General features: G+C 45.9%; 6 protein-coding genes across 6 annotated transcripts; 4 read left to right on the forward strand and 2 right to left on the reverse strand.

The window, feature by feature from the left end:
• Window positions 1–16: 16 nt before the first annotated feature.
• Window positions 17–4,598, reverse strand: MYCFIDRAFT_164213 (uncharacterized protein). Its single transcript, XM_007928098.1, has one exon. The coding sequence runs from the start codon at window positions 4,461–4,463 to the stop codon at window positions 627–629; it is 3,837 nt and encodes a 1,278-aa protein (XP_007926289.1). The 5' UTR covers window positions 4,464–4,598; the 3' UTR covers window positions 17–626.
• A 655-nt stretch (window positions 4,599–5,253) lies between these two features.
• On the reverse strand, window positions 5,254–6,361 carry MYCFIDRAFT_211192 (uncharacterized protein). Its single transcript, XM_007928099.1, has one exon. The coding sequence runs from the start codon at window positions 6,193–6,195 to the stop codon at window positions 5,554–5,556; it is 642 nt and encodes a 213-aa protein (XP_007926290.1). The 5' UTR covers window positions 6,196–6,361; the 3' UTR covers window positions 5,254–5,553.
• A 757-nt stretch (window positions 6,362–7,118) lies between these two features.
• MYCFIDRAFT_188130 (uncharacterized protein) lies at window positions 7,119–8,742 on the forward strand (the record flags this gene model as incomplete). The annotated part of the gene is made up of 4 exons (XM_007928100.1): window positions 7,119–7,205; window positions 7,264–7,782; window positions 7,832–8,635; window positions 8,728–8,742. The coding sequence occupies 4 exons, from the start codon at window positions 7,119–7,121 to the stop codon at window positions 8,740–8,742; spliced, it is 1,425 nt and encodes a 474-aa protein (XP_007926291.1).
• A 901-nt stretch (window positions 8,743–9,643) lies between these two features.
• Window positions 9,644–10,489, forward strand: MYCFIDRAFT_80492 (uncharacterized protein; the record flags this gene model as incomplete). The annotated part of the gene is made up of 3 exons (XM_007927801.1): window positions 9,644–9,970; window positions 10,032–10,260; window positions 10,317–10,489. The coding sequence occupies 3 exons, from the start codon at window positions 9,644–9,646 to the stop codon at window positions 10,487–10,489; spliced, it is 729 nt and encodes a 242-aa protein (XP_007925992.1).
• A 637-nt stretch (window positions 10,490–11,126) lies between these two features.
• Window positions 11,127–15,752, forward strand: MYCFIDRAFT_36185 (uncharacterized protein; the record flags this gene model as incomplete). Its single annotated transcript, XM_007927550.1, has 4 exons — window positions 11,127–11,166; window positions 11,218–11,514; window positions 11,576–11,724; window positions 15,435–15,752. The coding sequence occupies 4 exons, from the start codon at window positions 11,127–11,129 to the stop codon at window positions 15,750–15,752; spliced, it is 804 nt and encodes a 267-aa protein (XP_007925741.1).
• Window positions 15,753–23,556: 7,804 nt separating this feature from the next.
• On the forward strand, window positions 23,557–24,949 carry MYCFIDRAFT_164219 (uncharacterized protein). The gene has a single exon (XM_007928101.1). It carries the CDS (start codon window positions 23,590–23,592, stop codon window positions 24,460–24,462), a length of 873 nt encoding a protein of 290 aa, XP_007926292.1. The 5' UTR covers window positions 23,557–23,589; the 3' UTR covers window positions 24,463–24,949.
• Window positions 24,950–25,914: the final 965 nt, after the last annotated feature.

Raw genomic sequence — 25,914 nt, forward strand, 5'->3', positions numbered from 1 at the left:
CAGAGCAGCGGCCGCCGTCTTCTGCTTCGGAACAGCTTTCGGCTTCGGCACTGCCTTCGCTGCTGCGGGCTTTGGAGCAGGCTTGGGTGGCTCGTCGACATCCATGGAGTCCTCACTTTCAGACTCCAACATGGTACGATTGGCAGCTTTTTGAGGCGAATTCTGGGCCAAGCCCTCCCAATTAGTCTCATCTTCGGAGATCTCCGTGTCCGCCAGGTTCTTCTTGCTTGGCTTGGCCTTCAAGCCATGACTGCTCGTAGGCCGTGAAGCAGAAGCCGGATGGAAAAGGCGTGTTGCACCATCTTGAGCACCACTGCCGATGCCCTTGACCATGGCGGAAACATCGGCAAGCATGTCATTTCCTCCGTCGGATTCTTCGTCTTCAGAGTCAGATTCGATCTTGTACTTGGCCTTCTGAGCGGCTGCACGTCCGCCACGAGCGGGTGCAGGTGCTGGTCGAGAAGCTGCTTCCTCAGCGATAGCAGCGAAGACGTCCGAGTCATCAGCCATCTCCTCATCCGAATCGACCGTCTTCTTTGCACGTGCTGCCTTCTTGGCTGGCTTCACAGCTGCCTCATCATCAGACTCATTGGCCACCTTCTTCGGCCGACCTCGTGCCTTCTTCCCTAGCGCTTCCGTATCTGTGGAAGCCTTCGATGTAGGCCTGGAAGACTTGGCGACAGGTCCCTTCGACTGGAACGCATTCTCCAAAGTGATCTGCTTCTCGGCTGGTGGCGGTGCAACAGGTTTCTGCTCAATGCCATTAACAACTGGGTAGATACCTGCTGGCTTCGACTGAGCCTTGGCGCCCATGCCGAGCAGTCCATTAACAGCCTTAGATTTGGTCGTCTTTGGCTTCTTGGCGCAAAGTCGGACTCTGAGGCGTCGCTGTCATTAGCATTGCGCTTCTTCGAAGCTTGGCCTCCTATGCCAAGCTTTCCCGAAGCACGACGGCCATTGGCATTGATCTTCTTGTCGCGAGCCTTCTCCTCGTCAAGGTAAGCCTGGTATTCTGTGCGTAGCTCAGTCAGGTCTTCCTTCCAGAGATCCTGAGGAGATTTGGCTGTCAAGATATCAATCTCGACCTCCTTGTCTCCAATTTGCTTGTTGAGCTTGGCGACACGCTCCTCAGTCAGTGACCAAATGGGCATGCCGAGAAGGTAGTCGAAGTCATTGGCGCCTGCAGCCACCTCTGCATCATCAGATTCTTCGTTATCATCCTCGACAACCTCTTCCAATTCGCCCTGCTTCTTGGCTTCGATGACCTTTGGAAAGCGGGTGAAGCCGAGTTTGTCAAGTTCCTTCACAAGAACAGCCTTCTTCTTCTTGCTGACAACGAGCTCGTTCTTGATGATCATGTTCACGAAGCGAGCTTGGTTGTTGAGCTTGTCGAGCTCCTTGTGCATCTCGGAAAGGAGCCAATCCTTTCGCTGTTGATACTTCTGCAAGCGAACGTGGTAGAATTCCTCGATGATGTCCAACGGGCTGGCGTACTTGTAGATGCGACCTTGCGGGTCGAAAGCTACAAGATTGGTCGTAACCTGAGTGTTTGAGAGCTTGAAAAGCTCTTCAAGCTTTCCTTCATTCTGCTGAAGAGTCTTAGCCTCCAGCTTGATCTCGAAGTGCACCGTTTCTGGAGTGTTGTACTCGACGTAGTCCTTGATGAAGGATGGAGTCTTCTCAGCCTTGATAATATCCTCAAGCTTGTCCTTGAAAGCTTGCGTCCAGTAATGCACTGGCAGCTCAGTGACTCTCACAGTCGTTTCATCAATGACCTCGATCTTGCCGGTAAACTTGAAACGGGTGTCATCGATCTGGTCAGTCTGTCCAGTCCAGCCACGGTACCAAGGCGTCATTGGTTGCATAGCATCCTTCTCGCCAACATCCATGCGGCGAATGAGGTTGTCGATAACATCGTCCGGCTTATATTGTGGGATGGAAGTGCTCCATCCGGTTCCGATACCTTCAGCGCCATTAATGAGGACCATTGGGAGGATCGGGACATATTGCTCAGGCTCGATAGTCTTGCCATCGTCCAAATTGTAGGTAAGCAGAGCCTCATCAGACTGGTGGAAGATCTTGCGTGCGAAAGGTGACAGTCTCGTGTAAATATAACGAGCGCTGGCCGCATCGCTACCACCTTGCAGACGAGAACCAAAGTTACCACTTGGCTCAAGCACGTTCATGTTGTTGGAGCCGACGAAATTCTGGGCCATAGCCACAATGGTCTGCTGTAGAGAAGCATCACCATATGGATATGCGGTCAGACCAGACACGAGACCAGCGAGCTCGACAACCTTCATATCTTTCTTCATGTTGCGGCGGAAGCAAGTGTACATGACCTTTCTCTGCCCAGGCTTGAGACCATCAATTACTGATGGGATCGAACGCTGATTGTCTGCCATTGAGAAAAGGATCAGCTCCTTGTTGATGAAATCGTCATATGTGATCTCCTCGGTGCCAGACATGTCCAGGTATGTGCCAGGCACGAAGTTTTGAAGCCAGGTCTTTCGAGCGTCAGCCTTCTTCTTCGAGAATGCCATCTCCAGAAGTTCTGGCTCGTGATCCTGCATCGCATGGAACGTCTTCAAGTGCTTGTCGAGATCCGCGAAGTAGATCTGAGCATCTCTCGTATCAGAGGTACCCAATCCCTTGTAGTATTTGTGGTCCCAGCCTTTCGAATGGCCAGGCTGTTCTCGCCATGCTTCGTATTCAGGCATGGTGAAGAAGTCATGCTTGGCCTTTGGATGCTTGGGATCGCCCTTCCAGACCTTGACAATGGGTGTGATGAACTCCAGCAAGAATCCGGGAATCTTGAGCAACGATGGGAACTGCACTTGCAAGAAGTTGATGAGAAGTCCCTTAATGTGGGAACCATCATGATCCTGATCTGTCATGATCATGATGTGCCCATATCGCAGACCTCTGGTATCAGTGTATTCTTTCTTATGCTGGAGACCGATGAACTTCTTGATGTTCTGAATCTCTTGATTCTTAGAGATCTGGTCAACGGATGCATCGCGGACATTGAGCACCTTACCACGTAATGGGAAGACACCAAAGAGGTCGGGGTTGACCACAGCACGACCAGCCAGAGCGAGGAGCGCGGCTGAGTCACCTTCAGTCAAGACTAAAGTGCAGCGATGCCCATCCTTGGTACCAGCCTTGTTGGCATCGGTGAGCTTCGAATGGTTCATACGTTGTCGGCGGCCCCCATCAGACTTCGCCAGCACCTTGTCAGCCTTCTGCTGAGCGAAGTGCAAGATATTGTTCACGACTTCGGTCTTCGCAATGTCCTTGAGGAATTTCTCGCTGACTTGTGGTCTGCTGCCAAAAGCGGACACCTTGGTGGTGAGCTGCTCCTTGGTCTGCGATGTGAAAGCTGGGTTCACAATCAGCGCATTCACGAACAAGAAGATGTGGTTCTTGAGCTGGGCCTTCTTCAGCTTGACACCACCCTTGTTCTTCTTGTTGACAATCTCTTCCAACTTGTCGCAAATCTGGTCTGCAATATAGTTGACGTGTGTACCTCCAGATGTGGTCGCGATCGAATTGACGAAAGAGACTTGCTGGAATGAGCCGTCAGAGACTGCAAAACCAATTTCCCATCGCTCATGAGGGTTGTCAGTCAGAATGACCTGCTCAGGGGCAGTTCCGTCATTGACGATGTTCTCCGTCTTGATGGCTTTTGTGTACATTTCCATGTACTGCTTGAACTTTGAGATCTTGATGCGCTCGCCATTGAGGTAGACCTTTACTCCCTTGGCGGTGCCAGCCATGTCGTAGACTCGACGCTTGACGAGTGCCTCGAAATCGGCGTCCATCTTCTCCATGCCGAACTTGCTAAAGTCAGGTCGGAAAGTGACCTGTGTGTAGTCGTCGACCTTGACCTTGTCGATCTTCGCCTTCTCCATTACGCTCATGTTCTTGCGCCACGTCTGTCGGTAGCGCTGCTTCGACTTGGAATCCACTGTATCGAGCTCGAATTGCGTAGAGTAGATATTGGTGAGCTTCGCACCGTAACCATTGCGACCACCAGTGGTCTTCGCTTCGTTATCGTCGTAGTTTGAAGAGGTCAGAAGATGACCGAAGATCATCTCCGGGATCCAGATGCCCTCCTTGGTGTGCATTTCAATGGGAATGCCCTTGCCGTTGTTCTTGACTGAGATCACGCCCTTCTCTGCATCAACCCACACACGCAGCTCGTTCATGTTCTTGTCGCGCTGCTTGTTGTCGGCAGCGTTGACCAGGATTTCGTCGAAAATTTTGTAAAGGCCGGGTACGAAAGTCACCTTGCGATTCTCCATGGACTCAGTCTCGGAGTTATAGACCCACATCTGCTCCGTAGTCTGCTCCACAGACCCAATATAGGTATCTGGACGCTTCAGAATATGCTCCAGTTGAGTCAACTTCTCATACTGCTCCGACCCCTTCTTCGCCTTTTGCTCCACTGGCACGTCCATGTTAAAGCTTTCGTTTGCAAGTTCTGCAAGTGGCTGACCGGAAGACTTCTTTGCGGCTGGCGCCTTCTTCTGCTTCTTGGCCGACGGCGGTGTATTCGAAAGTAACGAGGCGTCGTTGTCCGAGTCGATCGCGTCTATGTCTGTGTTCTCATCATCGGAGACAGGCTTTGCGCGCTTCTTTGGCTTCGGCGCGGCTTTAGCAGCTGCTTTGGGCGCAGCCTTGGTCGTCTTCAGAGTTGTCTGTTTAGTTGCCTTTGGTTTGGCTGGAGCGGCGGCCTTTTTGGGGGGAGCCTTCGCTTTCTGAGTGAGGATTGTTAGCGGATGTGAGGTGAGAAGGACAGCATAGCATGTGATGGCGAGATGTCAGGTGAAGCTGGACTCACTGGCTTCACTGCCGGCTCGAAATCAGAGGACGCGTCCACCTCAAAGGCAGACACCTCCATCGAGTCGTCGGACATTGTAGCTCTGCCGATTCTCCTAGGCGTTTCGCGTATGTGCTGTTGGTGTTGAATAGATGCCGCGATATATCGATCGCAGCCGCCCTTGGGACATCAAGTCGCAGTTATGACTATCCAAGATCTGACTATCCAAGCTCTGAATACCCGACGGGCAAGCGGGTGTGTGTTTGGCACAGTCGTGGCGCAGAAAGAGAATGTTTGTGCAGCTCGGAGCAAGCCAAAACAGAAAGTAAACAGTCGCGCGCGCCCGTTTCAAGGGTCCATTTCAGGCACCAATCCATAATTCAGGCATCCAACGTGGGGAAGAACTGGCACAGACGACTCGGGAGGGACGAGGGAGCATGTGAATGGCTTTCTGGGCTTCACGCATTGCCTCGCCTTGGGTCGATACAGCTGTTGAGTGCAGTGACTATGTCTTCAAGTCATCGCCTTTTCCTTTCCACCTTGGCTCGCTATTCACAATTCGCCAAGCCCGGCATTTCAACATGCAATTCGCCCTTCTCGCGCTACCGCTCCTAGCCGTGGTGTTCTATCTTTGAGCGCCTCGATCTGCAGAGAAACAACTCCACCAACGCCTCGCTAAGATCAATCACACCCAGAGGCTTCGACTTCCGTCGCAGGCCTATGATTAATCAACAAATGACTCCATCACCCTCTACCTTAACTTCCGCATGTCCCATCCCATCCTTCGTCTTCCGTCTCTTCTCATTCCTCTTCCTCCGTTTCTCCTCCCTCTCCCGCTCCTCCTGCTCCTTTGCACTACTTATCCTCGTTTGCAAATCCACCGTATCTCTCGCAGCCTCCTCATCCCTTTTCCTCTTCAAATACTCGAGCCTCTCCTGCACTTCCTCCAACGTTGCTCTCCTAACTTCACCACTTTCGCCCGTAGCAACAAGATGCTGCTTACTGTTCAAGTGCTCCACAAATTGCAAGTTATCCTTGAAAGTCAAATCGCAAGCATCGCAGTAGAATCCGGCGCCTTTGCCTCGCTTGCCTTGCCCGGCTCCAGCAGGCACGATTTGTGTTTTTCCAACTTGATCTGCCACATTGAGACGTTGTTTTCGCGCTTCTGTATCGCGCGCGTCTGGAGGGGTCGAGGCGCGACGGATGTATTTCTTTCCTGCCAACGCTGCTTCATGTCGCGCTTTGCCTTCCTCTTTGATTTTGGCATCGCGGTCGGCTGCGCGCGCTGCATATTCTTCGCGATCCCATGTTCGGCGGAAGTCCGTGTCGCCTGCGCCCTTGCCGCCGTATGCGCCTTTCTTTTCGCTCATGTTGAATGCGTCGGAAAGAGTGGTGGCAGAAGTGGTGAAATAAGGTTGAGCAACCTGAGTCAGCAGCTCTTGGGTGCCATGACTTCAGATCCGAACATCTCTACTCTACCAACGACATGACTGCATCAATCTCAAAGTCAGCTCCATCTCCTTCACCACGCGTTTCTCGTAAACGAATCCTGCACATGAATTCTGGGAAGCATTTGCAGAATGATCATCTCAACGCTGCTTTTTGGCCACACGTGATGGACTACCAGGATCTGGGCCCAAGATCATGCGAGCAGATGACAGAGCGGTCCTAGCGATTGGCGCTAATGTTCCCCGGATCATCAGGCCGAGTGGAAGAGGTGATGGAAGCCACTATTCCATTGTGACTGCTTGTATTCCAAGTCTGTCGAAAGGTGGAGTCTTCGAAATGGACTTCGAAGGGAGGTTGCTGTGTTCGACCGGTGAGTTTTCTGGTCTGAGACACCAACGATACAGCAGTGCCATCAACCACTCCGACAAATGGCTTTACTTAGGGTGAGTGCAGGCCACAAGTAGGTATCCACTTCAACAGCAAGCATCGCTACACCTGCCAATTCAGCCTCCCTAGAAGGTACGGCGACAAGAGTCAAGCTTCACTGAGAGCCTGCATATCCCAGCCTGCTGTAGTGGGTACTTTCTGCTTATATTCTACTTCTAAGACAAGAAATCATATGCTGTGTCGCATAACCGAGAAATTCCCATGGGCGACACGTGCGGGGACCGCAGATCTTCCAGGGCAAGCTTCATCCGAATGCACGCCGACATAGGCGAGGAAGGATCCATTGCCGATCTTTAGAAAGACTGGAGGACGTCCATATCTTGATGATGGAAAACATGAACTTCAGATCCATCCCTTACCGTCGACCAGCTGTAGCCTCAGACAACGCACAATCAGAATGCTGGCAGCCAAGATTAGCCTTCGCGGAAGGCGACTCTATCTGCTGATGAAGATTGTTTGCGGAACCTCTTTCATGATGTATGGGGTGAGTACACAATGGCTCAGACTCTGTAAATGGTGCTGTTGAGCTGACATCTGCATAGTATGATGCTGGAGTACTCGGCGGTATCATTCTTCATAAGCCATTTCTCGACGCCATTGGCAATCCATCCAATGACACTGTCATCCCGATGATCGTGGCCAGTTATGACCTGGCAGCTTGCGTGACCGCACTCGTGGTGGCCTTCTTTGCATTCAGAATCGGTCGCCGTGGTACTGTAATCCTCGGCAATATCGCAGCGATCATTGGCTCGGTGATTCAAGCCAGTTCGTATTCTGTTGCCCAGCTTATCGTCGGTCGACTCGTACAAGGGGTCTCCATCGGAGCGATATCAAGCGCTGTGCCTACCTATCTTTCCGAGACTGGTGTTGAGATCGGAGACCGTGGTCCAGCCAACGCGTTGAATGCAATTCTGCTCATATCTGGTGTCCCTTTGGCGTACTGGGTCGACTACGGCTTCACCAAAATGCAAACGCAGGCTTCCTGGAGAGTTCCAATCATATTTCAATGCATCTTCGCCATTATCAGTGGTGGTCTGATGCTGTTCTTACCAGATACGCCAGTAAGTCAACAGTGCGAATCTTATTTAGAGACTTACTGATAGAGTGAAGCGCTGGTACTACGCCCGCAACCGATGGGAAGAAGGCGACGCCGCTCTCGCCCAGCTGCACGATACGGATGTCAGCGACCCTAGAGTTCAGCGCACACGCAGTGAGATCCTTGCCGCTATCGAAGCTGAACTCGAAGCCAATGCAAGTCTAGACTGGAAGCAATTCCTGACCATGGGCATCAGGGACAAGACCAGAATGAAGATCATTCGGCGACTGTGCATGTGCTTCTGGCTTCCAATGATCCGAGAATGGATGGGCTCGAGCCTAATCGCCTACTACAGCAGCATCATCCTCTCGACAGTTGCCAAGCCTTCACTTGTGTCACTTTTATCTGGAGTCTTGAACATCTTCTTCGCCCTCGGATGTGTCCCGTTGTACTTCACCGTCGAGAAAGTGGGGCGAAGGTCGATCCTGCTTTATGGAGCTATGGCCATGACCGTCCTCATCACCATCTTCACTGCTCTAGTCGCAACTGGAGCTGATATAGAATCGATTGGATGGACAGCGGTGTCATTCATCTTTTTTTTCTTGTTTGTCTTCGGATGGAGCTGGCAAGGATGTGTCTGGCTGTACTGTGCTGAGATTGCACCCCTGGAATATCGGCATATTGGCGCTGCCGCAACTGCTTTCGGCGAGTGGCTCATGACTTTCATAACTGTTTTTGCCGGCCCGATCGGATTCGATCATATTGGCTGGTACTTCTGGCTCTGGGTAATCAGCGGCAACGTCGTTGCAATCATTTTCGTGTTCTTTCTATGCCCTGAGACGGGCGGTAAGACTCTCGAGCAAGTCGACTATCTGTTCGTGAGACCTGGCTTCGCTGGCTTGCGCAAAGATTTCGACGTCACGGCAGACGACATGGAGTTACCTAGTACGATGAAAGACCACATCATCAGCGTCGAGAAACATGAAAAAGTGTGAAGATGGTTTTATGCCAGGATCATGGGACACAATCTGCCGGGATTGAACGGCGATCCGGAATAAGACATTCCGCAGGGCGGACTTCAGCTCACATTGGCAAGTATTCCACCTCATTCTCTGAGGCTCAGTCTTACATTTGAGATGTCCGTGGCCCGTCTCCATGAAATCCGTGAAATACAAAGCTTCGGCCATCGGGAGTGGAGCTTGGCGGAGTCGCTATTTGATGTGTTGCAGATGACCAGCCGATAGGGTCAAGTCTTCACAAGTGACTTATCCGTCCAAGGCGCTTTAGCAGGACCCAGAACGTCAATTGACTCTAATGACATGATGACCCGGTCGATGACTTTGAAGGCCTAGGCCGGATAGACTCAAAAAGCTCTAGAAACTCAATGCTATGATGCGAATTGCTCTTGCTGAGTTACATACCAAATTTACCGTCGACATATAAAAAGATGTTGTGGTTTCAAAGCTCAGCCTGGAACGCTTTCGGGACAGTCGTCGTTCAAGCTTCGTTCAAGCTTCTGCCAGAGCTTATACTCGAGCCGATGCACAGGGGACTCGGATGGCGCCTCGTCCGCTTTCGTTCAGTCCTTGGCTCATCAGCACATCAGCAAGAAGCATCCTAGTATCTACGTAAGCGTGCCTGTGGCTTTTGTAGGCTCAGCTGTTCAGGCATGCGAAGATGAACCACTCGCTGGGCTTCGCACTCGTGCGCTGTCGTGTCTCTGCCGCGACTTCACTGTTTATATCAAGTCTGTTCTGTGGCGAAATGCATCATGACAACCATCGAGAGCAAAGTATCGAAAGAGCCACTGATAGCTCTATAGCAGTACTCTTCAAATCTGAGCGACCACCATTCTCATATCGGAAAGCCAGAAGGATACATTCAAGATGATTCTGCCTACTCCTATCAAGCTTCTCCTCGCCTTGAGCGCCTGCTCTCTGGCAGATCAGGACCCAGCAGTCCAAGCAGGTATCGACGCCGTCAACGCAGCCATCCAAGCTGGACAAGATGCAGCAAACGCAGGAATCAATGCCGCCAACCAAGGCACACAAGCTGGTGAGAATGCCGCTCAAGCAGCTCAAGATGCTGCCAACCAAGCTGCTCAAGCGGATCAAAGTGCTGCTGACGCCGGTATTCGTGCCGGACAGACAGCTGCAGAAGCAGCCGCCAGCATCGCTTCGGTGTACGGTGAGAACGCAGCGAGCATAGCTGCTGTAAGCATATACGCCCGAATTCTCGTGCTCCGCCACATCGCTGATCATAAATTTCTTCTAGGCCGTCGGTCCCAAAATCTGGAGCGAAGCAACGTCAATCGCTGGATCACAATATTCTCTCGCCACTGCGATTGCTGGAAGCCTCTACAGCGAAGCCACGTCGATCAACGGCGAGATCTATACTTTCGTCACTTCCGTTGGCAATAGTGTTTACACCGTGGCGACTAATGCGGCCGGATCCATTGTTTCCACGATCACGAGCGAAGCTGGCGCGATTGTCACGACCAATGGTGAGTAAGACACATTTATGGAGGATGGGATCAGGATTCTGATGATATTTGTGTAGCTGCTGGATCGACAATCACTTCTGCAACCACTGCCGAAGCTACTCGCAGTCCGACTATCACTGCGACAGGTACGGGCACTACTCTCGAAGCTGGTGCAGTGCAGAGCAAAGCTCCGCTTGCTGTCGCCGGAGGCTTGCTTGGGGCTGGCTTGGCTGTCGTGGCTTTCTTGTGAGATTATAGTAGTAAAGCGCACAATCGGAAAGGAGGGAAAGCACTTGGACTTTGACTGGTCACCGCCAGCCCGCAAATACAATTTTAATGTCTTGAGATAGCTCTGTTGTCTAGTACGAACTCAGTTGATCCAGCTTGACTTCTTCGGCCTCTGTAATCTATATGCCACCTTGAGGTTTCCTTTTGCCATCTGACAAGTCTTTCCATTATACTCTTGAAGCCAGAGCAAGCCGCATCCATGTTCATCACATGCAACTCAAGCGCACAGACCACTTCGCGGTGCAGACATCAGATACAGATCAAAATGGTCCTGTGGTGCAATGGTAGCATCCCTATCAAATGTAATAAACGAGACCGGGACGAGTTCATCCGTCCAGGAGGGTGCGTATCTTCCCTGCCTTTGCTACTTGCGTTCGATCCGGAGGGGATGAACCGGAAGTAGCGATTGGTCTGAGTTACTTGGGACAAGGAGGCAGCACTGCAAACGATTGTGGTCGATATCTTGCTCGACATGCTGACTAATGCCACGGAGTCGAAGGATTCTGCAGGAACCCCGCGAGGGCATCACTGGTCGACCTAAGCATTTTTAGATCGTACGTCTTCAATACAGGCACTCACTATTTGGGTTCGTGTCCAGGATGTCCTCTTCAAACATCACGCTCTACACCGGGCAAACGCGTGAGCTTTTCCCCCGAATGTTTTCGACTGTCCGCTGACCTTCTCTTCCAGCCAACGGCATCAAAATCTCAATCACTCTTGAAGAACTCGGCATCCCATACACAGTCCGCAAAGTCGATGTCGCCAACAACGAACAAAAGTCCGAATGGTTCGAAAAAATCAACCCCAACATGAGGATCCCAGCCATAGCCGATACCTTCTCAGACGGCGAGGAGATCTGCGTCTTCGAGAGCGGAAGTATCATGCAGTATCTTGTTGAGAGGCATGATCCAGAGCATAGGATCTCGTACCCACGAGGCTCCCGAGAGTGGGTTGAGACTAACAATTGGCTTTTCTTCATGAATTCGGGTGAGTAGGAGGAATGCTTCGGTTCGGGGTGGGTGATTGACTCGCGGATTTTCGAATTCAGGAGTGGGCCCAATGCAAGGTCAGGCAAATCATTTCTTTAGATACGCGGGCGAACAGGTGCCGTATGCCATCGAGCGGTACCAAACGGAGACCAAGAGGCTGTATAGTGTTCTTGACAAGCATCTTCGCGATAGTGCGCATCCGTATCTGGTGGGCATAGTTGTTGATTGTTGATTAGATTAATTATATAATTACTCACAATCACATTAATTGTGAATGTGATTGCTAAGCATGTAATTGTAATTATAATCAGTTAATTACTCGGTGTTTCTTAGGGAGAGAATAGCAATACTGCGGCGTATATAGATCCTATAAATTATCGTATTTCTACCTCTTTCCTTATACAATTTCGTACTAACGATAGGTTAGAAGCGCATAGAAGTAATCGAGGTAGGTAAACAGCGAATACTAGCGACTGCTATAGCTAATCGTATAGCTATCAGATAGCGAGCCTAAATCGGAGGTTATAGACACCTTATTATCGCTACTACCGCTGCCGCCGCTATAGACTTAGACTTAATTAGTAGATAATAAGCCGCCTATCGAGAAGTCGTCTATCGCTAACAGTGTATCTAGCGCTTCTAATAAAGAACAAGAATAACCGGTTGCTAAGAGGCTTCGTTAGAACCCTAAGAAGACGGTAAAAGGTTAGGATTAGCTCGATTAATAGTATAAGGAAATAGGGGCTTAGTAGACGGTTATAGAAGGGTTGTTATAAGAGTCTCGCCTTATTCTAAAGGAATACGAAGGCGTAGAACACCGACTAATTACGAAGAATGCCGAGCTCGACGTCTTTACTAAGAAGTAAGAAGCCTTCGATAATTATATCCGCAAGAAGGGCAACTATATAGCCGTATATCTAACCGACTATCGCTACGAGGTCTGTCGTAAGTGTATATAGAGGGTCGAAGAGAGGGCGAAGCACTTTAGATTTAGTAACCCCTATACTTGCTAGTCGTATATACTACGTATAGGCGAGGAATGCGAATTAAAGGCCGAGCTCGCTATATAACGTACTCGTAATGCCTTAGCTATTAAAGCTTTCGGAAAGGAGTGTATTAGTAGTAGTAATAGTAGTATTAAGGGTGTTATAAAGGATTAGAATAGTAGAATAGTAGGACTTGTCGGTATTCTAGTTACCTGTTCCTATTAATTATATTATTTAGGGTCTTTAAAGCCTAATAGGAGCCTCCGGAGTCTACTAACCGAGCGGCTTCGGCTCGCGCCTTGAACCTTAGTAAGCACTACTAAACTCAAATTTTCCAAACCTCTATTCTTTTATAACTTCTACTATTTCCTTACTATAGTAGAGACACGCAAAAACCCTAAGCCTTTATAGCGGCGCTTAGAAAACTTCCGTAAGAGCTAAGAAACATAACGGGAAACGCACGATAGACAACGGATACTATTTATATAAGATTCTAGCGATCTTAGCGACCTCGAAGATAATAAAGCCGGAGAGATACCAAATCCTACGCTACTAAGTTAACTACTACCTCGACTAATACCTAACCTGTTATTCCTTCCTATATAGTTATTATCGTCCTTAGTAACACCTATATAGCTAACACCGACCCCGATACTATTAGAAAAAAGGAAAAGAGCGAGCAATAGGCGCGATCCGGAGTTATAGTCTTATTCGCGGCCTCTAAAGGATAAGGAGCCTAAGAGACTAAAGAACAGCCGCTATAAGGTGTTCTATTGCAGACACTATTCGGACAACGATCTAGAGCGCTTTTAGTTATAATCTAGCAACGCCGCTAAATACCTATTCTATAAGTATTAGATTATCGTTAGTCGTATAAAAGAGAAGGAAGACAATAGCAAGAAACAGATACAGCTTAACTTCTTGTCTATCTAGCGGAAGAACGAGGATATAGAGGCTTAGAAGACGATTAATATCCTTAAGAACGCTATCGACAAGAAGGCCTTCCGCTATACCCTCGCTCGCTTTGCTATAGGACTTAGCATCTCTTATAACGCCCTTGTTTCTAAGGAGTTTAGAGACCTTATTCTAACGGCTAATCTATAAGCCGACTACGTACTTCTACGCTCGTATACGTCGCTATATGCCTATATTCTTTACAACTTCGAGAGCTAGCGAGAACGAGTTAAACAGCGCCTTCTTAGTACTATAAGCTGTCTCTACTTTAGTACTAATATATAGAAGGCTTAATATAGCAAGAAGCACTTCCAAGCTATTAATTGCTAGTATATAGATAAGAAGGGTAGGCTCGTTCAAGTACTATTAGATTTGCTACAACTTCCGGTCGGCTTATATATAAGTAACTTCCTCGCTTAGCTTATTATACCTTACTTCTAGGTCTTTAGTATAACTAGCAAGATTGGCTAGTTAACTGCTAACAATGCCTCTGCTAATAGCACGCTCTATAAATCTATCGAGGGCTATATACGACAGGCTAGCTTTAACTACTAGAAGGACCGTTAACTCCGCTATATTAGCTATATTATTAATCGGATAACACAAGCCTTTATATTTACTAAGGACAAGGAGTCTGCTAAGAGTAAAGAGTTTAACTAGACAGTAATAGAGGATAGCGATACTGTATCTATTTCTAGGTAGTTAGACATAGACGTAGACTCCTTTACTAAACAAGGGCTATTATAACGGCTATTCGCACTCGCTAAGCTATTACGGACGAACGACAACTTCAACGTCTTTAAGGAGGTATATAAATCGTAGCCTTAACTGCCTTATTTAATACCTAAGATTCTAGGAGAGACGCGCTAGAATAGATGGCTTCTTATAATAGAAGAAGCCCTTTAAACAAGGCCAATTCTAAACAGCTTCTTCGATAGGATGCCGTATCTACGAGAGGCTTAGCTTACTAGCGACGAGTACTCGGTTCTATAGTATACTTATAACTTCCTTGTGCCCTTTAAGGAGGTTACTCTTAAGCTGTAAGGCTATACTATTATACTAGATATATATTAAGAAGCTATAGAATATATAAGAAGCTATCTCACTTAATTAGCCGAATACAACGTACGGCGTAAGCCTCTTGTCCGCTTAATCCGCCTTGCAAGATAGCTATTTAATAAGTACTATAGTCTTAACTAATAGACAGCCGTCTATATAATAGCAGTACTTCTATATCTAACTCGTCGACTTGCCTAGCTTAAGAAGCGCTCGGAGGTAGACATTAAGACCTTATTAGACCTTAGAAGGTTGCTATAGAAAGACTATAATAGCCGCTATAGAAGCCCTTAGCCGTCTACTTCTAAAGGCAATTTAGAAGGTCTTACTGCTCTCGAGCGATAGCAAATTGAGTCTTAAACTAACCTAGTTGCTACTAATAAAGACCCCTTCGAGACCTTTATTTAAGCGATACCTACTATATTACCTATTATAGGCAAGGATAGCAAGAACAGGCTAGTCTATATAACCGCTATTAAGTAGTAGCTACAATAACGACCTTTAAACCGAGCGCTCGCACAACTAGCTATTAATGTATTGTTAGCCTTTAGTATATTAGCCGAGTTAGAACGGACCTTTAGTTAGAGCCGCCGCACTATATTATAGGAGCGCTTACAACTTAGTAGTAACTATATTCGGATAAGTGAGTGTTCAAAGAATTAGCTAAGAACAGGCCTCGTTATAGATATACTATTGTAAGAGCTAGCATTATTAGAAGAGGCGGAAGACAACGACCTAGCGGCTAGATATAGTGTGTTAATCGTTAACTACGCTAAGAGCATGTAAATACACCTCCTTCTCAACTATAACCACTACTAGCACTAATTGTATGATTTGATTATATAGTTAATCACTCACAATCAGTTGTGATTGTGATATTCGCCATGTGATTGTGATTAATCAACAATCAACAACTATGCTGGTGGGCGAGAAGTGTACCATCGCCGACATCGCCCACTGGGGCTGGATCGCACTCGCGCGATGGTCGCTGGGTGGCGAAGACTATCCGAAGAGTCCTTTGGATGCATTCCCTGCGCTCAGAGCGTGGGAAGAGCGGATGTTCGACAGGCCGGGTGTGCAGAAGGGCAGACAGGTGCCAGATAAGCATCAGAGGGAGATGCTCATGGATCCTGAGGCGATGAGGGCTTTCGAAGAGAGAGGAAAAGCGTTTTACAGAAAGATGGAGGAGGAGAAAAGTGCGAAGGAAGCAGGCAGGGGGCAAGAGGAGAAAGTCGCATGAGTCAAAAAGTCTTGATTGTATGTGAGCGTCAACTGTGTGATTTCTCAAGCCTTTGCTACAGATCCAGAATTGTCCGAGCAGTCGAACGCCCTGCCAATGATACCGGTAGCGTAGGCTTCTTTGATGGACAAAGCCACACCATATCTGCGAAGGCGAAGTTAGTACAAATGTAACGGTTCCAAATTTCGATTTACTCACGTTCCGCCAACCACTATGAAAAGTCCGACTAGGAAGATTGCAATGTGGAGGCTATAGACGACTTTCTGGCCCGCACTTCCGGAGTGATAGCCTCTGTAGTCATACATCCAGAGTAGAGTAGGGAAGATTAGCGAGAACGGTGTAAAGCAGAGCGAAGCTGCTAGACCTAGAAGATAATTGAGGATTGGCACTGCTTCGGCAATAATGAAACCGAGAAACGCCTAAGACTAGGTTGGATGCAAGCTAAGTGGTCTAATGTGTAACGCGTTAGCTCAATTATATAATAGACACGTAACTTCTTAGCTTGAAGAATTTTTACACTGTATTTTAGACTATAGAATAGAGCAGAATATAGGCAATTAACGAAGCCAATTCAACCGCCGGCAATGCAGTATTACGTAAGTAATCTACTACGCTGTACGTAATAGTTATAAGCCCGGATTTAATCCGCGGTGTTAGAGACTTCTATAGTAGGAAAGAATTTTCTATTCTACGAGACCTTTAACAATCGACAGTCTTAACGGCACTATAAGAAAACAACTATTTAAGCTTCTATAAGCCTCTATAATCGTTTCGAATTTAGTATATCCTTAATAGCCCTCTTATTAGCTAGTCGCCTCGGTAGTAGCAAGCTTATTATCCTTCGTAGACCTAATAATTAGGATCGATAGTTTAAGCAAACTAAGACATACCTAACTAGATATAAGACCTAGGTCCTTACTAACCTATATTCGACTAAGCTAACTGAACTAGCACAACCCCTTCTCCCGGAATTCGATATAGAACAACTTATAAGCAACCCCCTATATTAGGCTAGGGCAAAGCTTACTAAGGAACACTTTAATATAAGGAAGGCGGAGTTTGAACGCTTTAGGACAGCTCGTAATAAGACAATTAAATATCTAGCTACAACTATAGACATTCGCTATCATTCAGAGATTACTAATCCTAATATAGACAACGTAGTACTAACTATGCGGCTTATTCTAACTCGATTAAAGAACAAGCTTATACCTAATACTTAATAGCAAAGGACTGCCCTTAGTAAGGAGCTTTACCGCCTTGTAAATTCTAAGCAGGTAAAGGACCCCGAGTACTAATGTAAGGAATGGCTTAATCTTTATAAGACAATAAAACGTATACAACACCCGGAATTTGACAACTTAGTAACCCACCTGTGCACTATAGTTACAAATGTAGATAAGACCTATAGCAAAGGGCTCTATATAATGCACTAGGTAGGGCTATCGGTTAACAACTTCTATTAACTTATTAGTATAGTACGAGAATATGCCCGTAATATACTAGGTACTTCTACGAAGAAGGGTTTATCTTTTAGTATTATCTACGAAGAAGGTGAAGCTAGTACTAACGCCGCCCTATAAGCTGCAGACGACAACGACAAACCTAATAAGAACAAGGGCCGCAGTAATAGTAGCAACCGTACACTAAAGACATATACTAAGCTTACTAGAGTGGGCGAGAAGAAGGCATATAAAAACCGCGGCAAATGCACTATAGTAAACTACCGCCTTCGAGAACAGGTTAAAAAGAAGGATAAGGATAATAAGTAGAAAGGAAAACTAAAGTACTTCGAGTCCTACCTACGTAAGAACAAAGGGTTCTGCCTAAGATAAGCTAAGTTCTTTAAGGACCTACTAGCTATTAAGATTACATAGCAATACTATAGACTTTCGGCTAAAGATAGAGACGATACTAGAATAGGAAATGGATTAGACAAAGTCTCGCTAGCCTACTTCTTTAAACCTGACACTCTAGACCTATTAGCCTTCGCCTTAGTTACCCTTATACTAACTACCTATCTGTTAATAGCTACAAGGGGCAAGAAATAGAATCCCTTTGTTAGCCTTATATACGATAGTAGGTCTAACTATAACATTGTTAACTACCCTAGTCGCTTCAACTTTTAGGCAATGTTTATTCCTCCGCGAGCTACTATTGCAATAGGAACTAGATATAACAAAGTTATCGCTATTAGAAGGGCATCCTTTACTGTCAAGTTAGTAGTAGGTAAACCCCTAACTATTAAGCTAAAAGAGTGCCTCTATGTCCCTAATTTCTATACTAATATTATTAGAGGGGCAATCTTCTATTACCGTAGGTTTAAGCATAATAAGCTTAATAATGTTCTCTACAACCTATAGGGGAAACTACTAGTCCCTCTTATTAGACCTAACAACTATATGCCCTATTTCGATATTACCTATAAAGCAGATAGTAAACCCCCGCTCGAATAGCTAATAGGGGATAAAGGCAAGCTATACCTATACCCCTTCTAACTAGCACAGTCGACAACTATACTATTAGCCTACGTAACAGCTCGTCGCTCCGTACGCCTACTACCGCTAAGGAAGCTCACCCTTAAACAAATATATAAAGTATTTAGACATCTCGGCTCTAAGAGAGCGTAAGAGCTTATAGATAGGGTTAATAGAATAACAACTTAACAAGAGATTACACACATAACAATAAGGTACTAAGAACACCGCTTTGTCCTATATGTATATAAGCAAAGGGAAAGAGGCTCATTTCTAGGAGACTAAGGCACTATAATGTGTCAATACTAACTCTATATAGATACATTATAGCCGACCTAATGTAGCTAGATCCAGCCTATAATAGAGACTAGTATATCTTTTACGTATACGACCTGAATACTAGACTTCATTTTACATAGACTATTAACAATCGCTAGGAATCAACTCTCCTACAATGCTAGAACTAAATAGCTACCTTCGTACGCAGCATTGGCAGAGACATTATATGCCTATTATCTAACAATAAAGGAGGAATTTTAGGCCTTCGCTTTCGGTCCTACTTGCGCAATAATTATACTATATAGAGGCTAACAGCCCCGTATATATTAGAATAGGACCTAGCTAAGCGAGCAGGCCGTACTATTATTAAGGTAGCTCGAGCCTTAATAATATATGCTAGGTTCCCTCATAACCTATAGCTAGAAGCAGTTTATGCAGCTACCTTCCTCGCTAATAGATTACTAAGGTCTCGAACCGCTAACCTACTAATGCGAACACTATATAAGATTAGCACTAGCTATAAGCCAAATGTAGCCTATATCTACTAGTTTAGTGTAAGGGCATATCTAGTAATCTACGGCATAGAGACAGCTAATAGCAATAGCAAAAGGAAGGCTATACTGCTAAATACTATAAAAGTAGCCTTACGGACCTACATTAGGTACCTATATAGTTATAAGGGACACTCTATCTATAGGATATAGGTGCCCTCGAAGATAACAGTACTACGCATAAGAGATATTATATTTAACGAAACCAAGTTCTATAACGGCTACAATAACGACCTAGGTGTTGTTATAACTAACTAAGAGCTTGTAGAAGAATATAGTAATCTCGAAGAAGCATAAGCACCCGCCTCGGAGCATTAGTTTAACGAACTTCGAGAAGCCTACGACACACCTCTAGACCTTGTTAGGTTTGGAGCTAAGGGGGTAGATACACTAATAGGGCCTAGTCGACTTATAATAGTTAATAAGCTAACAGATAACCCTATTAGACTAGAACTACTACTACCTCAACTACTAGCACTAGCTAAGCTGCAGCTTGCATAGGTGCCTATATAGAAACGAGACTTTCCAATTGATCTACGCGAAATACTATAACCGCGTAATAATATACTAGATAGATTAATAGAACTAACTATTAATTAGCAACTACAACCTAAGAACGATGCTAGCAATAAAGCCCCTACTAACGAAGTGGACGCACTAGGTTATACAGATAATATAGACTTCAACTTGCTACGTACTAAGCTAGCTGAATTGCTAATGCTAATTGAAGCCGCTAATGTATCTCATCGTTACTCCCTAAATATAGGAGGGCCGCATTATCGAGTTAACAACCTAAACAAACGATAGCGAGTAGCGGCTATCTACCGATACGGTCGTTACTATATTAGCGACCGAGAACAAGCGAGAAACCTCCTTCTATTTAGCAACCTTTGTATAGCCGCCGAGCATAAAGCACGCTTTATATAGCCTACTCGATCTAATAAGTCTAATTTACTAGACCTACTAGCGCTACTACTTCTACGAGACGAGAGCGATCTAACCCTTGCACCGAAGGTCTTAGACCTACTAGCAGAGCTACGTAACTAGCGACAGGTACTTAAGAGCCGGTTTAAGGAACATTAGATACATGCTACAAGAGTTGAATTTAATAAGGCACTAAAGACACGTACCTTTAAATAGGTGGATCTAAACACACTAGATAAGCCTAACCTTCTGCCTCTTACCTAGGTATTTAAATACAAGGGTGATGCTAATAGTCGTCTGATTAAGTTCAAAGCAAGAGTGTATGTAAGAGGGGACCTTTAGAAGAACATACACTTAGACACCTATGCCTTAACACTAGCTGTACGAGTTTTTAGAGCCCTTATAGCTATCGTAGCTAAGTTTGACCTAGAAGCTAAGTAAATGGATGCAGTTAATGCCTTCCTTAATACTATATTCCTATATACGCTATACCTTAGGCCGCCTAATAGTTTTAAGCAGAAGGGCAAGGTATTAAAACTAATCTAAGTACTCTATAGTCTATAGGAGTCACCTCGGCTATAGTATAACCACTTCACTATAACACTAGAAAACAAACTTAGCATGCAACTAGTAGACAATATAGACTGCCTATACACCGACCTAGATAAACAGGTATTTATCTTCTTCTACGTAGACGACATTGTACTGTTGTATTACCGCTAGCATATATAAAAGGCAATAGACCTTAAGCAGAAGTTAATAAAGGAATATGAAATTAGTAACCTAGGAAAGCTCTTATAGTTCCTTAGCATTGAAATTATACGCGACAGGCAGAATAGGAAACTATAGCTGTCTTAGAAGGCATATACCGAGAAGATAGCTTAAAGATACAGTATCGCAATAGCTAGTCGAAGAGCTAAAGCACCCTTGCTAACTAGATACGAGCTATATAAGAAACCAACTTCTAGTGAAGATAACTCTGCTCGAATTAATCTATTAGCAATCCTAGCCTACTAAAGCCGTATAGGGTCACTCAACTTTGTAGCAGTTCAAACTAGGCTAGACATAGCTAAGGCAGTGTCCTTGTTGTCTAAGGCTCTATAGAACCCGCGGACAGAAGACATAGCAGCAGCAGACTAGTGCATTAGGTACCTACTAAACACGAAGGACCTATACTTAGAGTATAACGCAAACGGACCAACAATTACTACTTATTCAAGCTAATAGCTTTATGAATTCTACGGAGCTTCTAACGCATCCTATAGTAACTATAAGGGGACGAGATAGTTATTAGAGGGATGGATATTTAGCCTATTTAATAGACTAGTTAATTAGAAGGTAGCACGACAGTTAACTATTACTAAATCTACGACTAAAGCTGAACTGCTAGCTGCCTTATATATAGGCTTAGAATTGATCTAGTAGAAGCGTTTCTTTAACAATATTGGCCTTACCTTAAACAGCATTCCTATGCTATACTATAATAATATACAGACTATCCGCATTATTAAGGCTAATGCTAGCAAACTAGACACGAAGCTCCGCTATGTAGATATTCACTAGTGCTAGCTAAGGTAAGAACATAAGGCTAGAAGGATTTAATGCGAATACCTAGCTATATAGGACATGCTAGCCGATAGAATAACTAAGCTCTATAGCCCTTAGAACTAGAAGAGGTTTATTAAACAGCTGAGACTAACTAAACTACCTAACCTAACAACTAACTAAGATGTATAGTTATAGGGGTATATAAGGAAGCAACTCTTCCTCTAACAACCTCTTCCTCTTTAGCAATACGAAGATAACTCTATATAATAGGTAGTAGGCGCCCCCCCCTATTAATTATAACTAAGTCGATTAAGCATACCTTTATCGATTGGCGCTAGCAAAAGTGTCTAATACGATAACGACGACTAATTAGAATAAAGGATTTAACCTTACCTTCTAATATAGACTAAACAAATAGCATAGGAAACCTCACTTTGCGGGGTACGTTACTGTCGCCTATATTATTACTTCGAACGTTACTTCTACTAACTAATAACAAGTCTGCGGCGATTGTATTAGTGCTAGTAATAATAGTGTAGTAGTCTTAGCTAAGGGTGGCGTCCTTAGTTAAGTTACCTATCCTAATTTATCAAATCTGTTTAACTAATGTATATCTTACCTAATCCTTTATCTAATCAAATAGACGCTACCTATGCGATTGATATAATAACCGATAGTAATAATGTAACGGGCTCAGTTTAGCTAAACTAACTTTACTGTACGATACGAGTACTTAGATAAGGCTTAATAGTGTCGGTCTGTGCTTAGACTACGTAGGAAGACAACAGTTCCTAGTAATAGGGACTATATATAAAGGTGCATATGCAGTCCGGATTATATAACGATATCCTTCTAGGGTAATCGGGATATGAAATAAGACTCTCTTATATATAGTGTAGATTCAAACTATTTTTTTTTAGTGTTTTAATAAAGCACTATATAAGGAGTTAAAAGGATTAATTTTCTTTTGTTTGTATATAAAGAAGCATTAACTACCTTACCTAAAACCCTTTTGTATAAGCTAAGGGGGTATGTAACGCGTTAGCTCAATTATATAACAGATACGTAACTTCTTAGCTTAAAGAATTTTTACACTATATTTTAGACTATAGAATAGAGCAGAATATAGGCAATTAACGAAGCTAATTCAACCGCCGGCAATGTAGTATTATATAAGTAATCTACTGCGCTATACGTAATATAATAAACGACCGTGCTTTAGGCTATAATATAGTGCGAGATTCTACGCTATCTATAGATTTCTAGAAGATCTTATAAGCTTCTCGTTTATCGTCTTTCTCGTAGATAGCCCCTTAATCGAAAACTTAAGGTTCGATACTATCCTTAGTTACGCTAGGAGTAGATTTCGTAGTTGTTATGCTAATGCTTAAGAGATAGTATCTGCGGTACGCAGTTTTTTACTGCTTATTATCGCCTACGGTCGAAATATATATTAGCGCAAGATAGGCGATTTTGCAAGTACCGGGCTAGAGATAAGAGGAGGGGAAGGTTAAGGCATCGAGACTGTACGCCTACCGGATGTCTCCTATCTATCTATAGAAATGCAAGCATCTAACCTAGTGTTGCTGCTATACAGTTAGTTCCTCTTAGTGTCGCATAGAAAATACGTAACGCCTACATCGCGTCGAGTTTACGCTGCCAGAAGAACAATAGCTCAATGCGATATGCAATGTAGAATAGAGCTCATACCGGCTCGTGCTTGATGACGGCGAGAATATTGCCGTAGAAATGTGGATGGTGGTGTCGAAGGTAATAAAAGGTCGAAGTCAAGCATTCACGTCCTGTCTCCGCCCCAGCCCCAGCCCCAGCCCCACGCGCTTGTCGACCGGGACCGGGATCTGACGTACATCGCCTTGAATTATTTTGCATGTGAAACTTGAACTTGTACACAACGCCATGGCTATAACGATATTGCCGCCGACACCAGCGGCACCCCCAACAAACGCCCACGGCCAAGATTACGATGACCCCTCCGAGGATGGCGATTCCATGGACATTGACAACCTCCCGTCTGGCCACTCACAATCCACCCACATCATGACGCCAGGCCAGATCATTACCACAGACCCTCAATGGATGCGCGGCCATGGAACATTCGCCGCCGCAGACGACACCGCCGCCGCAATTCGTTCAACACTGGCCGGCACAATTCAGAAAACCAACAAACTCATTTCGGTCGTGCCTTTGCGAGCACGATATAATCCTGAGGTCGGAGACTTGGTGATTGGCAGAATTGTGGAGGTCCAGAGCAGGAGATGGAAAGTTGATGTTGCGGCGCCAGTGTTGGCAGTCCTACAGCTGAGCTCTATCAATTTACCCGGCGGAGCGCTGCGGAAGCGAACGAGCGTAGATGAGCTGAACATTCGCTCATTCTTTGGAGAGGGAGAATTGATTGTGGCTGAGGTGCAGAACTTATTCCACGACGGAAGCGCGGCATTGCACACGCGCTCTCTGAAATATGGAAAGCTGAGAAATGGATACTTCATGGCTGTTAGTGGCATGGGCGGAGGCATGGGTGTCGTGAGGAGCAAGAGGCAGATCTTCACATTGCAGACGAGCCGTGGAGGAGAGGTGGATGTCATGCTGGGCGTCAATGGATATGTGTGGATCGAGAAGCATGTGCAAGAGCAGTCGAGCCAAGATGTCGGTATCAATCGCCTTGAGGAGACTGCCAGCATCGGCATGTATTCGACCCAGAATGATGAAATCAGCCCGGACACGAGGAGGGAGATAGCAAGGGTTGCTGGATGCATCAAAGCGCTCGTCGAGGGAAGCGTCAAGGTCGAGGAACACACGGTCAGAAGAGCTTACGACGCCAGTCTCGAACTTGATGAGATGGAAGGCGCGACGCAGTATTTGGGAGGCGAAAGAGCAAAGATGATCGTCGACATGTTGCACGCCGATCGGTGATCAAGAGAGCTGGTTTGAATTCAAGTGATATCCCAAAAAAGCTCATAAGTCACACAGCTGGCGCTCTGTGGTCTTGTTGAAGAGGTGTCCAAACTCTCACCTAGGATGGCATAGGGAACGACTGTATTCCGACCATCGAGCTCCGATGTTGAAGTCCCCCCGGAGCTATTGTTTCCTGCCGTGAGATCAACAGCGCTCAGTCCGCCACCGTCACCCGATGGCACTGTCGGCTTCCAAAATTCATGACCCAACCGAGAACAATTCTTCCCTGCAGGTCCTTCATCGTACCTACAATATCACCTGACATCTCTTCCTTTGAGGGGTGCTTTGATGGAATATGCCTCATCGCATTTGGTCGATTCACAGAGATTCGGACACTCATGAACCAGATACTGTTGTAGAAGGAGAGCCATTAGCTGCATGGTCTGAAGAAGCCGCGCGAGGAAGTGAGCTGACCTACCTGCATATATCTCATCACAACGTAGACGCACGAGGTCTTGCCAGCTTCCGCTGGACAATGGTGGTTCTGTCCGAAGTTCACACTCTTGAACACACCAAGCCCACCGGATGCGAAACGCTGAAGCTTTCTTCATCATGTGTGGTCGAAACATCTGACGGCCATTAATGATGGTCCTTCAAGAGCGTTAGTGCCATATATCATGTAACCTACTGTTGTCTTATGCTTACAGTCAACTGCTTGTGCTTGCTTGTGAACCCCCCCGATTTTCTGGACCAATTTCCTTTCGTGGTGACAGACCAGCTTGACGCCTCATCCAACTCCGCTCAGGAAGCATCACGGATTTGAGGAAGTGCTACTGACATCCCGACCAGACTTCAAATGGCGCCACTTGTATGGCTACTGAAAAGCATAGTGGAATTCTCGTGGGAACCAACCCCCCTCTACTTGCCAAACCAAAGGTCGCTGCTGCTGTTTGAGCAGCCCATTTAGGAACGAAGATGTATACCCTGATTTTTGCAAACGTTCACGACTTTCACAGCCTCACATGGTGTGCGTACATAAGTAACGTCGCAGGAGGACTCTGTGGGAATTTTGGCATCTTGTTGCATAGGTAGGCAGCTTCATGGTCATACTTATGAACTTCAGAAATTGCATGTGTGCTCTGAAAATCTGAGACTGGCTGGGTACCTACCTACCTACCTACCGCTCTCATCAACAACGCAAGAACAATACAAAGCAACAGTTCCATCATCAAAGCTCCCGGTGATTCTCAAGGGGCACTGATCTGCACCTCTTATTAGCCAGACTTGTTGCCAGTCCAGTCCAGTCCAGAAATCTCCACTCATCTATCTCATCATGCCAATTCCTTCAGGATTGTGTCTCTGCAGCATATTCTCCCTAATAATCCGCTTGGAGTTTCTACATACAGTACTTCTCCCACATTATCTCCGCAGGGGTTTCTAATAAAGGAGGTTGGGTGTTGGTTGGTGGTT

The sequence above is a fragment of the Pseudocercospora fijiensis genome, assembly GCF_000340215.1.
Source record: "Pseudocercospora fijiensis CIRAD86 unplaced genomic scaffold MYCFIscaffold_4, whole genome shotgun sequence".
Taxonomy (NCBI): Eukaryota; Fungi; Ascomycota; class Dothideomycetes; order Mycosphaerellales; family Mycosphaerellaceae; genus Pseudocercospora; species Pseudocercospora fijiensis.

What these genes read in the sequence shown, in the direction of transcription:
- MYCFIDRAFT_164213 (XM_007928098.1), bottom strand. Translation starts at nt 4,463, where the DNA reads ATGGACGTGCCAGTGGAGCAAAAGGCGAAGAAGGGGTCGGAGCAGTAT.
- MYCFIDRAFT_211192 (XM_007928099.1), bottom strand. Translation starts at nt 6,195, where the DNA reads ATGAGCGAAAAGAAAGGCGCATACGGCGGCAAGGGCGCAGGCGACACG.
- MYCFIDRAFT_164219 (XM_007928101.1), top strand. Translation starts at nt 23,590, where the DNA reads ATGACGCCAGGCCAGATCATTACCACAGACCCTCAATGGATGCGCGGC.